We start from the raw sequence: 16,666 nt of genomic DNA, 5'->3' as shown, positions 1-16,666 counted from the left end.
CAGATCCATCTCAAGTAAAAGCCTAGATCCTTAGATCAGGAATAGAACAGCCATTTATAGGACATTTCATAACTTTCACAAAAAAAATATTCATTACATACTGCATTAAAGCGCTGTTCCCAATTTATTATGTATTTTAGGAGTCTGAATCAGTCCATTTTATACCAACTCCACCAAAATGGACACGGACTCCACAGCCCTAATTATCAGATTAAACTGTGATCAATCACCAAATTGCTGCTGATGCATTTCTATTGTGGTTTTTAAATGTGGCCATACAAAAAGTTGGCTGAAGCCACTTCACCTTGCATTGGGCCTCCAAAATCTCCTCGACACATGATGTCATGGAGAGGTAGGATTGGGCATGTTGATGTCCAGTATTCAGTCCTGTTCTATGGTTTCTCTCCAGTGAGATGTCATATTGAGAATATCAGTCCTGTACTCTTCCATGTCCAGATATTTAATTGCAGAAATTTTGCTCTGAGCGTTGGTTTTACAAATGGAGTTGCTTTGTCAGGATAAAGTCAGGCAAACTCTATCTTTGCTCTTGCGTATTATACATGAAGAAGGTTTTCTTTCTCACCTTTTATATGTACAGATCTCACACCAAATATCCCCAAGCTCCTCTGATTCTGATGTTGTTTTCCATTTCGTCCTGCGTCCATCCATTGCAGAGAGAATCTCATTTGTTGCTTTTGGAGCTCAGTATGTGAAATCTCTGCTGGTAGTTCAATGGTGCATTTCTCCAGAATCTGGCAAGCTGTGATTGGCCGCTTCTGAGAGGGAGAGATGAAAGTATTAACCTACCCCCGGCTTTAGCTAATATACACACACTGAAGGTTATTTTTTCTCTTTTTGTTTTGTTGCATAGAAGCATTGAAACTATTTTTTCATATCTTCCTACAGCAAAAGAAGCAGCTTGGCGACTGTGACTCCATAACTCAGGAAATTGTTGGCAGTGCCCATGTGGAGAATTACGCATTAAAAATGTTCCTGTATGCAGACAACGAAGATCGATCTGGAAGATTTCACAAGTAAGTAACAATATATAACTTACTCATTTTATTCACTGCTCCATTAGAAAAATCACCGCACCATATGGTCAGCTCAGATAGGCGTATACAAAATCGTCCATTTTTCATTCAGAAAAGAAGTTGATTTTTCATCCAATACATATTCTAACCGTACGGGCATATTTTACATCCATATGGCATCTGGCTTTTACATAATTTAACTGCTCGTGGTTCTGGCCGCATATTGCACCTAACAGGTTCCCTTTAACCTCTGTGATATCTCGGTCACAGTTTTTTAAATGACTGCAATAAAAGTGAAGTTTTAGATTTCTCTTCCCCTCGCTGGAGCCTTCTTACCGGTATATCCAGTAGAAAAGTTTGCAAAGCTGCGTTTTAGGCCAAAATAATTCTGGAATTACTAATATTGCAATGATATATTGTTCTGTAGAGTCAAGGTGTACAATTAAAGAGAGTTCACTGAGTTGCTGAATTTGTAGTTGAAATCCTCTTAAGCCTGCTTTACACCTTACAATTAAGCATACGATATCGTATGCGATGTGACACGCCCCCATCGTATGTGCAACACGTTCAATTTGTTGACCGTGTCGCACAAACGATTATTTCTCGTCACACGTACTTACCCGTCCATACGACCTCGCTGTGGGCGGCGAACATCCACTTCCTGAAGTGGGAGGGACGTTCGGCGTCACAATGCGGCCGGCCAATTGAAGCGGAGGGGCGGAGATGAGTGGGACGTAAACATCCCGCCCACCCCCATCCCGTAAGATCTGTTCATCGTTCTCGGGGTGTCACACACTGCGACGTGTGCTACCTCGGGAACATTGAACAACCCGACGTGCAATTTTTAGCAAATGAACGACGTGTATGCGATGAACGGTTTAACATTCAATCGCACGTAGCAGTTATACAGTACAACACCACTAACGATGCCGGATGTGCGTCACTTACGACGTTACCCCGCCAACACATCGTTAGATAAGTTGTAGATTGTAAAGCCTGCCTTATTATACATCTATTCTTGAAAAGTAATGTATCCATCCTTTAGGCTTCTTCGTGAAAGTCTTCTTTTTTATATGTCTGGTAACACGGCTGTAGAACATGACCTTCTCACAAAGCTTCTGTCTGTTACTCTTTATTACTCCCTTGAGCATTGGCTATTTTCTGTCATGGTTTGTGGTCTTGCCTGGCATTATAATGTCTCCGCTTGTAAGCACCGCTCTTTCATGAGATCATGTTTACAGGTCACACATCTGGAACTGCTGATTGAAGCAGGGAAGGAAATGGTGTATAAAGCCAATTCTGTATAAATAGCCACCTATTAACACCAATGTGGTCTCCTGTTTATGTTGTCAATGCTCTTGATTTCTCATAAATCTACGCAGATAATACTAACATTCGGAATGACCTTGAAAAATTCTAACTTCTAAGGCCCCCAAGTTCCTTGCCCGTTCACCCGGTTTTCTTACCCGTCTGTTACCAGGTTTTAAAACCTATGTGGACTGACTGAGTGGTGTTCAGCTTGGTTGAAAGGTGGTGGCACAGATTTGTTTTTGTTTTTTTTGTTTTGTTTTTTTTTTTACCTATTATTGTAGAGACTGTAGAATTGACTGTGTTCTTGTTGTCTTTGCTGTTTGCCTACACAGTCTCCTGAACCTTTGTAACATAATTATAGAAAGTGCTATAACCGGGCATGGGAAGGTGCCCATGCCAGTGGTTCATGTAATAAATGTGACGTGTACCGTATATACTGGCGTATAAGACGACTTTTTACCCCCTTAAAATAATGGCTACAGTGGGGGGTCGTCTTATACGCCGGATATACGGGGGGGGGGGTGTATATATATATGTACACTGCAGCGTCCAGGGGAGGTGGGGGAAGCAGCTCTGGAGCACAGGGGAACGCTACGGGCTGCAGCCTTTGATCTCCTGCACCCGCTCATATAATATGCACAGCCGCTGTCCATCTCCAATGGTGCTGAAATCGCACGCAGTGAGGGGCTGGGGCAGCGGTGCATATTATATGAGCCTGCGTCCCAGTGTGATCGCACATGCCCACCCCTGTGTTAGATTTGGCCCCCAGGCTGCTGCTCATTCTAAAATAAAAAAGCTTTACTTACCCCTGCAGCGTTTCTCCCCGTGTCCCTGCTTCCACTGTGATCAGGCAGGCAAAGATCTCAGTCTGCTGTGCCGATCACATGACCGCACTGAGAACCAGGAAGTGGAAGAACAGAAGCACGGAGCCAGACAGGAGGGAGCTCAGCGCTGGAGGAGGTAAGGAAAGAGGGTTTTATTTTACTTTGGGCAGCAGCCTAGGGGCCATATCTGACACAGGGGGACTTGTGCGATCTATAGGGGCCATGGGCAGCACCATGGGGGCGATATCTGACACAGGGGGACTTGTGCGATCTATATAGGGGCCATGGGCAGCACTATGGGGGAGATATCTAACACAGGGGGACTTGTGCGATCTATATAGGGGCCATGGGCAGCACTATGGGGGCGATATCTAACACAGGGGGACTTGTGCGATCTATAGGGACCATGGGCAGCACTATGGGGGAGATATCTAACACAGGGGGACTTGTGCGATCTATATAGGGGCCATGGGCAGCACTATGGGGGCGATATCTAACACAGGGGGACTTGTGCGATCTATAGGGACCATGGGCAGCACTATGGGGGCGATATATAACACAGGGGGACTTGTGCGATCTATATAAGAGCCATGGGCAGCACTATGGGGGCGATATCTAACACAGGGGGACTTGTGCGATCTATAGGGGCCATGGGCAGCACTATGGGGGCGATATCTAACACAGGGGGACTTGTGCGATCTATAGGGGCCATGGGCAGCAGCATGGGGGCGTTATCTAACACGGGAACGTGTGCAATCCATAGGGGACCATAGGCAGCACAGGGGAACGTGTGCCATCACAAGGGGGCTATATTCAATATAAGGGGGCCATATCCAGATTAAGGGGGCTAATTTTAGGATGGGGGGCTATGAGGGACATATACCCTATATGATTTGTTAGAGGGACACTGGCATTATAAGATGGACCCCATTTAACATTAAAAAAAAAAAATCTCTTTTCCTTCACCAAATTTGGGGGTGCGTCTTATAATCAGGTGCGTCTTATAAAGCGAAAAATACGATATATATCATACAGCAGGGGTCGGGAACCTATGGCTCGCGAGCCAGATATGGCTCTTTTGATGGGGGGGCCCACTCGGCCTCGTCAGTTCTCCTGTCCCTTGGCCGGGGCCCACTCGCCTTTTATAGTTCTGCTGCCCCCGGCCGAGTTCCGGGGACCGCAGTCCTCGGCAGCAATCTGCGGCGCCGTCACTTTAAGGCGCGCAGACATCCTGTTTTGAATTTCATCTGTGGGCGGAGCTACCGCCTTCTCAGTCCCACAGATGAAGGAGGCGAGCTTCTGTCCGGCGCTGTGTGGGCCCCCTCTCCACTGTGACCTAATCGGGTAAATGCCCTCCCCGCCTCCCCATTATGGGCCCCGGTGAGCTGCTTCTAACCCCCCAGATGTATGCCCTGCCAATCCCCCCCCCCCCGCCGATGCCGTGGGTACTGTACCCGCCGAGCCGCGGATGCAGGCCCCACAGAGCAGCAGAGTTGTGTGTATTTGTCTGTATGTAGCAGAGTTGTATGTGTTTGTCTGTATGTAGCAGAGTTGTATGTGTTTGTCTGTATGTAGCAGAGTTGTATGTGCTTGTCTGTATGTAGCAGAGTTGTGTGTGTTTGTCTGTATGTAGCAGAGTTGTATGTGTTTGTCTATGTAGCAGAGTTGTATGTGTTTGTCTGTATGTAGCAGAGTTGTATGTGTTTGTCTGTATGTAGCAGAGTTGTGTGTGTTTGTCTGTATGTAGCAGAGTTGTGTGTTTCTGTATGTAGCAGAGTTGTGTGTGTGTGTTTGTCTGTATGTAGCAGAGTTGTGTGTGTGTGTTTGTCTGTATGTAGCAGAGTTGTGTGTGTTTGTCTGTTTGTAGCAGAGTTGTGTGTGTTTGTCTGTTTGTAGCAGAGTTGTGTGTGTCTGTTTGTAGCAGAGTGTAGTACCATTGTTTCAGTCCAGTTGTGGCTTTATACAGCAGGGAGGAGCATTCCTTGCTGTACTAAGTGAACATTGTAGCGATTGATCTGTCAATGGCCCTTTAAAAACATATTGTACGGCTCTCGCGGAATTAAAATTAACATGTTGCAATCAAAGCAGACTTTTTTTCATTTGGGAGCGGGGTAGTCTTATACAGTGAGTATATCCCAAATTCTATATTTTTAGGGCAGAAGTTGGGGGTCGTCTTATACGCCCAGTCGTCTTATACGCCAGCATATACGGTACTTTATTTTTAGATTTTTTTTTTTTTCTGCTTCTTTTTATATCTTAGTGGCCAAAGTGACTAATTTGATATATATATATATATATCCGTATTTTTCGGACCATGAGACGCACTTTTTTTTTCCCCCAAATGTTGGGGGAAAGTTGGGGGTGCGTCTTATGGTCTGACTATAGGGCTGCGGCCGGGAACGAGGGTGTTGCGGTGGAGCGGGTCATTGGGGGCACGAGCAGGCAGCAGCAGCGCCTGCTGTGACCACGTGGGCCCGCTCATTACATATGCACGCCCATCCTCCCGCCCATCTCTCAGCGCTGAAGTCGGCACTGACAGGTGGGCGGGAGGATGAGCTGGGACGCGCGCATAGTAAAGAGCCGGTCCGCATGATCACCCCTGGCAATTACAGCCTGGAGTGATCATGTGCGGCTGTATTCACTGCCCCCCGCGCGTCATCATCAGCGCGGGGTGCAGTGAATCAGTGTACTCACCCGTCCCCGTGTGTGGAGCCGTCCCCCTGCTGCACGCGATGTCTTCCTGTCTGTGCCGGTTAGCTGATCTGTGCTGATCAGCTGATCGGCACAGACAGGAAGACATCGCGTGCTGCAGGGGAACGGCTCCACACACACAGGTCATTGCCGCTGAGAGGAAGATGATCGGTGCTGCAGGGAGTGAGGAAAAGGTGAGTATAAACGTTTATTTTTTTTCTCTGTGCTAGGATACAGGCCATATACCAGGATGGTATATGAGCACGATGGGGGCATATAGCAGGATGGGGGTATATGAACAGGATGGGGGTATATGAACAGGATGGGGGTATATGAACAGGATGGGGGTATATGAACAGGATGGGGGTATATGAACAGGATGGGGGTATATGAACAGGATGGGGGTATATGAACAGGATGGGAGTATATGAGTAGGATGGATGGGGGGGTATATTAACAGGATGGGGGTATATGAGCAGGATGGGAGTATATGAGCAGGATGGGGGTATATGAGCAGGATGGGGGTATATGAGCAGGATGGGGGTATATGAGCAGGATGGGGGTATATGAGCAGGATGGGGGTATATGAGCAGGATTGGGGGTATTTGAACAGGATGGGGGTATATGAGCAGGATGGGGGTATATGAGCAGGATGGGGGTATATGAGCAGGATGGGGGTATTTGAACAGGATGGGGGTATATGAACAGGATGGGAGTATATGAGCAGGATGGATGGGGGAAATATCAATAGGATGGATGGGGGGTATATCAATAGGATGGGGGTATATGAACAGGATGAGGGAATATGAGCAGGATGCTGGTATATGAGCAGGATGGGGGTTTATAGCAGGATCATATACAAGGCAGGAGGATCATTACCAGGATGGGGTACCTTAGTAGAGAATTTGGGGACATTACCCCCATAACAGTGTCAGCAGCAGATCCTCGCCCCATAACAGTGTGTCATGACCACATTTTTTTGCTTAAAGTTTTATTTTCCTATTTTCCTCCTCTAAAACCAGGGTGCGTCTTATAGTCCGGTGTATCTTATAGTCCGAAAAATACGGTGTATGTATGTATGTATGTATGTATGTGTATATATATATATATATATATATATATATATATATAATATATATATATATACCGTGTTTCCCCGATAGTAAGACGTAGTGGGGGTTTTGGGAGGGTCGGCTAATGTAAGACGTAGTAAAAATTTATTTTTTTTTCTTCTTTACAGTACAGTTACAGCGGCCGAGCGCTCAGCTGAGCGCCCTGACTTGCCGGTGCTTAGCGCTCAGCTGAGAGCTGACACATGCCGGCGGTCGGGCGCTCAGCTGAACGCTTGGCTACCGAGAAATGTTGAAATGTTGCAGTAATGTTGTCCGTGGTCCATCGGGACCATGGACAACATACAAAATCACGCAGCCTCAGTGCCCTCATGTGCAGCCGCTGGTGGTTAAGTTTCCTTAACTTGCGGTACACTTAGGGCGCAATCGCGGCAAGTCCCCATACGGTACATTGCATGGAGACTTGCTGCGATTGCTGTGGGATTTTTTCCAATATAAGACATACCCCGAAAGTAAGACATAGTGGCACTTTTGGGGGTAAAAAGAATGTCGGGGAAACACTGTGTGTGTGTGTGTATATATATTATATATTATAATTATGATGTATAGTACAACAAACTGAATGACTCTTGGTTATATCCAAAGTGCCATTGTTTTAAAATATGACTTACAGCAGCCCGACCATGAAGTTTGCTGTTTTTTTTTTCTATATGTGTATGTAGTGTTGTGTGTTAATCTACCACCGCTTTCTCCGGGATCCAGTGCAGTCATCGCTCTTCAGACCATCATTCTATGAGCTGCAAGTCTTTTACAATGTAAGTCTATGGGCCTCGTTCTGACTCTCCATAGGCTTACATTGTAAAAGTCACTTTCGGGTCACAAACAGCCCAATGTGCCCAAGAGAGTCTGAAGAACAGTAACATCATTCAGAAAAGGCGTGGAGTGGCATTGGATCCTGGAGAAGGTGGCGGTAAGTGAGTATATAAGCACACACACTATACTACATGCACATATACACAGATTGTGTAAAAAAAACTTCTTGGGAGTGTTTCTGTAGTCCCCATAGACTTTTGGATATCCTTTGGCCAAACGATGGTTTGTCCAAATGTTTGCCCACCAGATATGGTGGTCGACTATTGCATACAGAGTGTTAGCTCTGTCGAGCACTTCTGTTTATGCTGATGGCGGCTTATCTCTGAGAACAAAACTCGGCAGCCTGGAATCGAACATTCGAATCTCCTGCCAACATCTGTGGAAGAGCACTTCTACACATTAGAGTTTGGCTCAATTTTTTGAGATCAGCAGTCCTGTCTGGTCCTAGACTGCTACAAGACAAGCCATTTTGAGAACAGAATAGCTTTGAAGTCTCAGACGCTCACTAACAAGTGCAAAAGAAGAATCTGCATACTTGAATATTCGTAAGTGGCCAAAAACCATGCCCCAACAAATTTGTTGAAATAAAGATAGTGACAGTCGCCATGACAGTCTGTGAAGTTTTTAAAAATCTCTGTGTAGCATGTACATGGCTGAAATTGTGCAATTGGGGCTTGCTAAAGGCTGCCATGGATTAGGGAGCATGGATGAGCTTGCAGGTTCCACTTAAAGGGTTTGTCCAATATTTTGACACTGATGGCTTATCCTTAGGATAGGTCATAAATGTCTGATTGGGGTCTGACACCTGGCACCCCCGCCGATCAGCTGTTCCGTCCCAGTGGTAGCAGCAGGCAGCCGGAAATGCTCAGTTCTGGAGATGCTCTGTCTTTTGATAGTGGCTGACAGCCTGCAGATCTGCCTCCTATTGATCTGAATGGGAGGTGGGTGTGCAGTACTAGCCACCGCCACTATCAAATGACGGAACAGCTCTGGAACAGAGCCTTTCTGGCTGTCTGCTGCCTGGACCAAGAACAGCTGATTGGCGGGGGTGCGGGAAGTCTGACATTGATGTCCTAGCCTAAGGATAGCCCATCAATGTAAAAGTAGGGGACAATCTCTTTAATATTCATGAGATTTTTACTAATGAATACATTTAATCTATCCAATCTGATGAAGCATGTCATTGTCAAAATAAGCTGCATTACCTACTCTTTTTATAGAATGATACTGAACAATGGCCATAAATAGGGAAATGTGCTGCTTCTTAAGTGAATCTACAGGAAGCGCTTGCACCATCAAGAAAGCGTGTTTGTTTCCAGCACCAAGGATACATAGGGTGTATGATATGGTATTGAAAACATCACATTTAATGAAAAAAAGTTAAAAAGGAAAACAAAAAATTTCTTTAAAAAGACATAGAAAAACAAGTCTACGCGTTTCAAGCATTTAGGTCAGGGGTCGGGAACCTATGGCTCGCGAGCCAGATATGGCTCTTTTGATGGCCGTATCTGGCTCGCAGACAGGGCTCCTACCTGTCTATGGGAAGGATGCATGCACCGCGCTCCATCAGGCCGCGGTGCACGCTGATATTGGTAGTTCTTTGATGGCCTGATAAGCATTGGCGGCAGTGGTGAGCGGCAGGGAGCATGGACTACATTTCCCATAACTCCCTGCATAGCCGCGCCGTCTGCAAGCACGCACCTGCGTCCAGGGCCGGCGTCAGCACCTGCCAAATGCCGGGGCCCTGGAGAGCCGGGGGGGCCCACTCGGCCTCGTCAGTTCTCCTGTCCCTTGGCCGGGGCCCACTCGCCTTTATAGTTCTGCTGCCCCCGGCCGAGTTCCGGGGACCGCAGTCCTCGGCAGCAATCTGCGGCGCCGTCACTTTAAGGCGCGCAGACATCCTGTTTTGAATTTCATCTGTGGGCGGAGCTACCGCCTTCTCAGTCCCACAGATGAAGGAGGCGAGCTTCTGTCCGGCGCTGTGTGGGCCCCCTCTCCACCGTGACCTAATCGGGTAAATGCCCTCCCCGCCTCCCCATTATGGGCCCCGGTGAGCTGCTTCTAACCCCCCAGATGTATGCCCTGCCAATCCCCCCCCCCCCCGCCGATGCCGCGGGTGCTGGCCCCGCCGATGCCGCGGGTGCTGGCCCCGCCGATGCCGCGGGTGCTGGCCCCGCCGATGCCGCGGGTGCTGGCCCCGCCGATGCCGCGGGTGCTGGCCCCGCCGATGCCGCGGGTGCTGGCCCCGCCGAGCCGCGGGTGCAGGCCCCACAGAGCAGCAGAGTTGTGTGTATTTGTCTGTATGTAGCAGAGTTGTATGTGTTTGTCTGTATGTAGCAGAGTTGTATGTGTTTGTCTGTATGTAGCAGAGTTGTATGTGTTTGTCTGTATGTAGCAGAGTTGTGTGTGTTTGTCTGTATGTAGCAGAGTTGTGTGTGTTTGTCTGTATGTAGCAGAGTTGTGTGTGTTTGTCTGTATGTAGCAGAGTTGTATGTGTTTGTCTGTATGTAGCAGAGTTGTATGTGTTTGTATGTATGTAGCAGAGTTGTGTGTGTGTTTGTATGTAGCAGAGTTGTGTTTCTGTTTGTAGCAGAGTTGTGTGTGTTTGTCTGTATGTAGCAGAGTTGTGTGTGTTTGTCTGTATGTAGCAGAGTTGTGTGTGTTTGTATGTAGCAGAGTTGTGTGTGTTTGTCTGTATGTAGCAGAGTTGTGTGTGTTTGTCTGTTTGTAGGAGAGTTGTGTGTGTTTGTCTGTATGTAGCAGAGTTGTGTGTGTTTGTCTGTTTGTAGCAGAGTTGTGTGTGTCTGTTTGTAGCAGAGTGTAGTACCATTGTTTCAGTCCAGTTGTGGCTTTATACAGCAGGGAGGAGCATTCCTTGCTGTACTAAGTGAACATTGGAGCGATTGATCTGTCAATGGCCCTTTAAACATATTGTACGGCTCTCGCGGAATTATATTTCAAAATATGTGGCGTTTACGGCTCTCTTAGCCAAAAAGGTTCCTGACCCCTGATTTAGGTTCTTAATTATGACATATTTAGTCTGTAGAGCGCATAACAGCATGTGTATGTGCTACTGGAAGGAAAGAAAAAGCTATGGCTGAATGCTTATTTAGCTGAGCGCTATTCCTCCCAATTACACCCCTCCCCCGTACACATGCACACTCCACTCAGCCCAGCCTGATTGTGCTGTGTGCAGAGAGGACTGAGCCGCTTTCCATTTGATGTGACACAGGCGTCTCTTCTATAAAATTGTGATGTTTTTGTTTGTTGTTGTTTTTAATAAAGAAAATTTGAAGGAATGTGGCTGGAAGCAGCACAATATAAAGCAGATGGTGCAAGTACCAATTTTCTGCAATTGAGGATACTTGTGTTTTCTCATGAGATTCAGTGTGTAAAGGCCCCTTTACACTAAACAACTTACCAGCGATCCCAACAACGATGCAACCTGATAGGGATCGCTGGTAAGTTGCTAGGAGGTTGCTGGTGAGATGTCACACAGTCAGGCGCTCAATCGATCCCACCAGCAACCTGACCTGGCAGGGATCGCTGGAGCATCGCTACACGGGTTGCTGGTGAGCTGTCACCAGCAACCAGTGACCAGCCCCCAGCCAGCAGCGACGCACTGAAGCGATGCTGCGCTTGGTAACTAAGGTAAATATCGGGTAACCAACCCGATATTTACCTTGGTTACCAGCGCACGCAGCTACACGTGCAGGGAGCAGCGCACACTGCTTAGCGCTGGCTCCCTGCTCTCCTAGCTACAGTACACCGGGTTAATTACCCAATGTGTGCTGCAGCTACATGTGCACAGAGCAGGAGCCGCGCACACTGCTTAGCGCTGGCTCCCTGCTCTCCTACCTACAGTACACATCGGGTTAATTACCTGATGTGTGCTGTAGCTACACGTGCAGGGAGCAGCGCACAATGCTTAGCGCTGGCTCCCTGCTCTCCTAGCTACAGTACACCGGGTTAATTACCCAATGTGTGCTGCAGCTACATGTGCACAGAGCAGGAGCCGCGCACACTGCTTAGCGCTGGCTCCCTGCTCTCCTACCTACAGTACACATCGGGTTAATTACCTGATGTGTGCTGTAGCTACACGTGCAGGGAGCAGCGCACAATGCTTAGCGCTGGCTCCCTGCTCTCCTAGTTACAGCACACATGGGGTTAATTACCCGATGTGTACTCTGCTACACGTGCAAGGAGCAGGAGCCGGCACTGACAGTGATAGCGGCGGAGGCTGGTAACGAAGGTAAATATCGGGTAACCAAGGACAGGGCTTCTTGGTTACCCGATGTTTACCGTGGTTACCAGTGTCCGCAGAAGCCGGCTCCTGCTGCCTGCACATTTAAGTCCCCTTTACACACTGAGACTTTCTAGCGATCATGCTGCACAGCAAGAAACAAAGGACCAAAGAATGGTCCTGAACGATTTGTAGCGATCAGCAACTTCACAGCAGGGGCCAGGTCGCTGATGTGTTTCACACACTGCAATGTCGCTGGGGAGGTCTCTATAACGTCACAAAACCGGTGACGTTACAGCGATGTCGTTTGCGATGTTGCAGTGTGTAAACCCAGCTTAAACGATAAAACATACCATTATATCTACATGGATTGGGATTGCTCCTCATCTTACTATTATGTGGCATCTCTTTATAATCATCAGTAAGGTCTGATCTCTGGGATTGTGACAATCCTTATAATGGCCGCACTAGTGTAGAGATGTGCTTCTTGCACAGCAGACCCCAAGCCCGGTGACTGTGCAGGGTACTGCAGGGTGGTCCAGTTTAGGTATATTGGGCGAGTTACAGTTTTTTGCATAATTGAGTGGCCAGGCTGGGATGAAGTGCTAAATCATAGTTGCTTCCCATGGAATCCCAGCGGCTAGATCCCTGTCACTGTGAAAGCGCTGGAGGTATATCCTAATGTAGGGGTGCACAATCATATATTTTTTTTTTTGTCTAAGGGCCGCATTGTCAAGTGAATCAATCTGGGACCCACATTAAAAATGACAAGGGTATTAGCTTCTGCGACATTTATGCCATGTTGCAAGTACGTATAATAAATGTCAGGTACATATTTTACTTACAGGACTCTTCCCTCCCACCAGTCTGCCCTGTGATACGTTCACTGATATAACTTCTGCTCCTAAATCCACAAAAAACTGCATCAAATACTCGTGGAATAAGTTTCCGACTGATTTCAATGAGTAAAGCCCGCTTTACACGCTGCAATGTATCTTACAATGTGTCGGCGGGGTCACGTAGCAAGTGACGCACATCCGGCATTGTAAGGTACATTGTAGTGTGTAACAGCTACGTGCGACTGCGACTGAACGATAAAACATTAATCGCATGCACGTCGTACATTCCTCATGAATTGTACGTCAGATTGTTCATCGTACTCGGGGTAGCACACATCGCAGTGTGTGACACCCCAGGAACGATGAACAGATCTTATCTACGTCCTGCGGCTCCCGGCCGGTAATGCGGAAGGAAGAAGGTGGGCGGATGTTTACGTCCCACTCAGCTCCGCCCCTGCGCTTCTATAGGCCAGCTGCCGCGTGACGTCTCTTTGATGCCGAACGTCCCTCCCACTCCAGGAAGTGGACGTTCGCCGCCCACATCGAGGTCGTATGGAAGGTAAGTATGTGTGACAGGGGTTAATCGTTTGTGTGGCATGTTCAACAAATTGAACGTTCCACACATACGATGGGGCGTTGCAAATCGCATACGATATCGTATGCGAAATTGCAACGTGTAAAGCAGGGTTTAATCTCCTACAGTGCACATAGTGGGTTTTTTCCGCGTTAGTTTGAATATTTTCCAGTTGCACCAGGAGGAAGCAAATTGAGTATTTGAAGCATTTTTTTAATATGGTTCTGCAGTAAAATCCATTTCTAAATTCACAAAAATGGTCTGTACTCCCTATAGGAAAATATTGAAGATATATTATGTATGCAAATGGCTCTCACTACAGTGGAGATATTCTCGGTCATGGAAGGTCACCTAATTCACATACTGCTTTTTGGAGTGCTGAATCAGTGATAAGACCCCATCCTCCAGGCATGAGACCTCCATGGTGTTTACACCATGCACCATTAGTACTTGACAATCACTGCTACTCAGCTGCTGCCACTACTCTTCTGTGTTGGCTGCTCACCTATAGCTAAGGAGTTTGGCCACTAGTTTTACATTGATGGCCTATCCTTATGATAGGTCATCAATATCTGATTGGCCAGGGTCCAACACCTTGCGTCCCCGCCGATCAGCTGTTCTTGGTGCCGGCAGACGGAAATGCTCAGTTGCAGAGTTGCGTCAACTGATGGTGACCGCAGCTGGGTACTGCACATCCTCCTCCCATTCAAACTAATGGGAGGCGTATGTGCAATACCAAGCTGCGGCCGCTATCAGAAGACAGATCAGCTGCGGGACTCACCGTTTTTGGCTGCCTGCTGCCGACACATAGAACAGCTAATCGGCAGGTATGCCTGGCCGATCAGACATTGATGACCTATCCATTGCTACGCCATCAGTGGACATCAGTGTTAAAGTAGTAGTATTTTTCTATCCATACGGTTGGGGTCTGCACAGAATGGCATCTCAGGCCACCGGTTGTGCACCCCTATCCTAGTGCTGTGCTATGTGAGATGTAATATTATTATATACTTGTTTGATTTTTGTATGGAGATTTAAGCTCTACTGTTTTCCGTTTCCAGCAGCGCCACGCTCATCTGCTTTTTTCCTTCTCTCTTTTAGGAATATGATAAAGTCCTTTTACACAGCAAGCCTTCTGCTTGATACATTAACTGTATTTGGTGAACTCACTGAAGAGGTAAGCCAGAACTTCATGGTCTTTTAGCCACGATTTTTATGTTAATATTTTTCTACTTCAATTCTGTTTACAGGATGAAATGTTCTGAGATGTTGAAAACCAAAAACAGCTTTCACAGCAAAGAGCTGTTGATACAACATATACCTATTCGTAATCCTTTTAAACCTGGGCAGGACATTGCATAATTCTGATATTGCTAATAACACGTTAATGTAGTGAAACGGGACAAAGCTTTTTCTGACACCCGGCTGCAGCCCAATAAGACTAATAATCAGAAAAATAAAAACTCCATCTCGCTACATTAGTGCAAGTCTTGTCGTTTGGGGCTTGGATCCACTCTGCCCGGATGTGTAGAAATAGAAAAGAATAAGGCTATGTGCGCACGTGTGCGTTTTGTATGCAGTTACGCTGCGTTCTGCACAGCAGCGTAACTGCATGCATCCTGCATCCCCAGCATAATCTATGAAGATTGTGCATGAGACGTGCGCACGTGGCGTATTAGAGCGCAGCGATTTGGCTGCTGCCCGAACCGTGCGTTCTAAGAAGTGACATGTCACTTCTTTCGTGCGCTTTGCATGCTGTCTATAGGGAGAGGCAGCATGCAGAGCGCACAAATTCTGCAGGCACCAGGCGCCTCAGAACGGAGCTTTTCAGCTGCGCTCTGAAGCGCATCTTTTGTGTGCGGTGCAGAGCGCACACGTGCGCACATAGCCTTAGGAGTCCAGCTTCACAAACTTCGACTTCTTTCTTGTATAAAATTTCATATATACAGCACATGCCGTGTCCACTATTTTACCTCTACGCATTTTAGATGTCAAGCATCCTTAGTCGTTATATCAAGGCTAAGGATGCTTGATATCTGAAATGCATAGAGATAAAATTGGGGATTTGGCGTGTGCTGTATATCTGTGCGTTTCAGATATCAAGCATCCTTAGCCTTGATATAACGACTAAGGATGCTTGACATCTAAAATGCGTAGAGGTAAAATAGTGGACTCTGCATGTGCTGTATATATGAAATTTTATACAATAAAGAAGTCGAAGTTTGTGAAGCTGGACTCCTAATTCTTTTCCAATAAGACTATGTTGTGTGATTTATGTCTTACTGTGCACATTGACGAGAAATGAATAACTGGCTAAAATGAGACATTTAAGAAAAGAAAATATATATTCAAAATGAGTGTAGGGGTGTACTCAGATTCAATAATAAATAAATCAATAAATGTATACAACTGCAAAGTGCTTGTGAAAACAAGAAACGTTTTAATTTACCTGTTATTAAAGGGACTCTCATCAGGTTTCTGCAATGTAACCTGAAGACAGCATGCTGCAGTAGTTAAAACTTAGACTTTTTTTGTCTTATTTTTGTTTACCTGCAATTTTAGCTTAAGCGTTTTAGCTTTGTCATTAGTGGGTCTCAGCTGCTTGTGAGCTCTAGTCCAACTTCAGCCACTTCTGTGATGAGCAGCTTCTGTCTATGGAAATGTACACTGAAAAACTGATGTCGACGAGGGCAGCTCTCCCAGTTGCTATACATGCAAAATCTAAAATCTTTCACTGTCAGAATAGCTGCACACAATAATATAAGTGATATTGTTGAACTCAGGGCCTCCTTGTGCTTGTCTGATGCTGCAGAAGTAAAGCCCGTGCCCAAACTGTCAATCTTCAGGAGCACACACCGCTCCTCGCAGGAAGGCTGTGGAGTAGTGAGCTCCTAAAGAAAGAGGATAAGGACCTTTTAGAAGCTACGTTCTATGATGGTGACGACTGAGCAGCCACTAGGAACTTCTCTAGAATAAATATACAGAAAGGACAATTTTTTTTTTTTTGGCCAATATCCATAATCGAACTGTGGTCTGCCATTAAAATATTTTGGTATTTTTAGGTTTGCAATATTAATTGTATTTAGATTTAATTTTCTATTTCTTGATTAGACTGTGCATTCTGAGCACAAAGTTGGCTTTACTGGTATTAAACAACTGTAATGCCGGTGCTGCAGCGCTCTTCTGAGCCGGTTACTAACCTTCTCC

At 46.5% G+C, this 16,666-nt stretch overlaps 1 protein-coding gene across 1 annotated transcript in view; it reads left to right on the top strand.

Moving 5' to 3' along the window:
- The window catches only part of VTA1 (vesicle trafficking 1), a 264,360-nt gene that overhangs the window by 134,118 nt on the left and 113,576 nt on the right, over positions 1-16,666 (top strand). Inside the window, exons 3-4 of the mRNA XM_075338168.1 lie at positions 907-1,034; positions 14,561-14,636. Of these exons, the coding sequence (XP_075194283.1) occupies positions 907-1,034; positions 14,561-14,636 (204 nt within the window). The remainder of the gene's footprint in view (positions 1-906; positions 1,035-14,560; positions 14,637-16,666) is intronic.

This window comes from Anomaloglossus baeobatrachus, chromosome 3, assembly GCF_048569485.1.
Source record: "Anomaloglossus baeobatrachus isolate aAnoBae1 chromosome 3, aAnoBae1.hap1, whole genome shotgun sequence".
In the NCBI taxonomy this organism is placed as follows: Eukaryota; Metazoa; Chordata; class Amphibia; order Anura; family Aromobatidae; genus Anomaloglossus; species Anomaloglossus baeobatrachus.
This window is presented reverse-complemented; position numbering and strand designations above follow the sequence as displayed.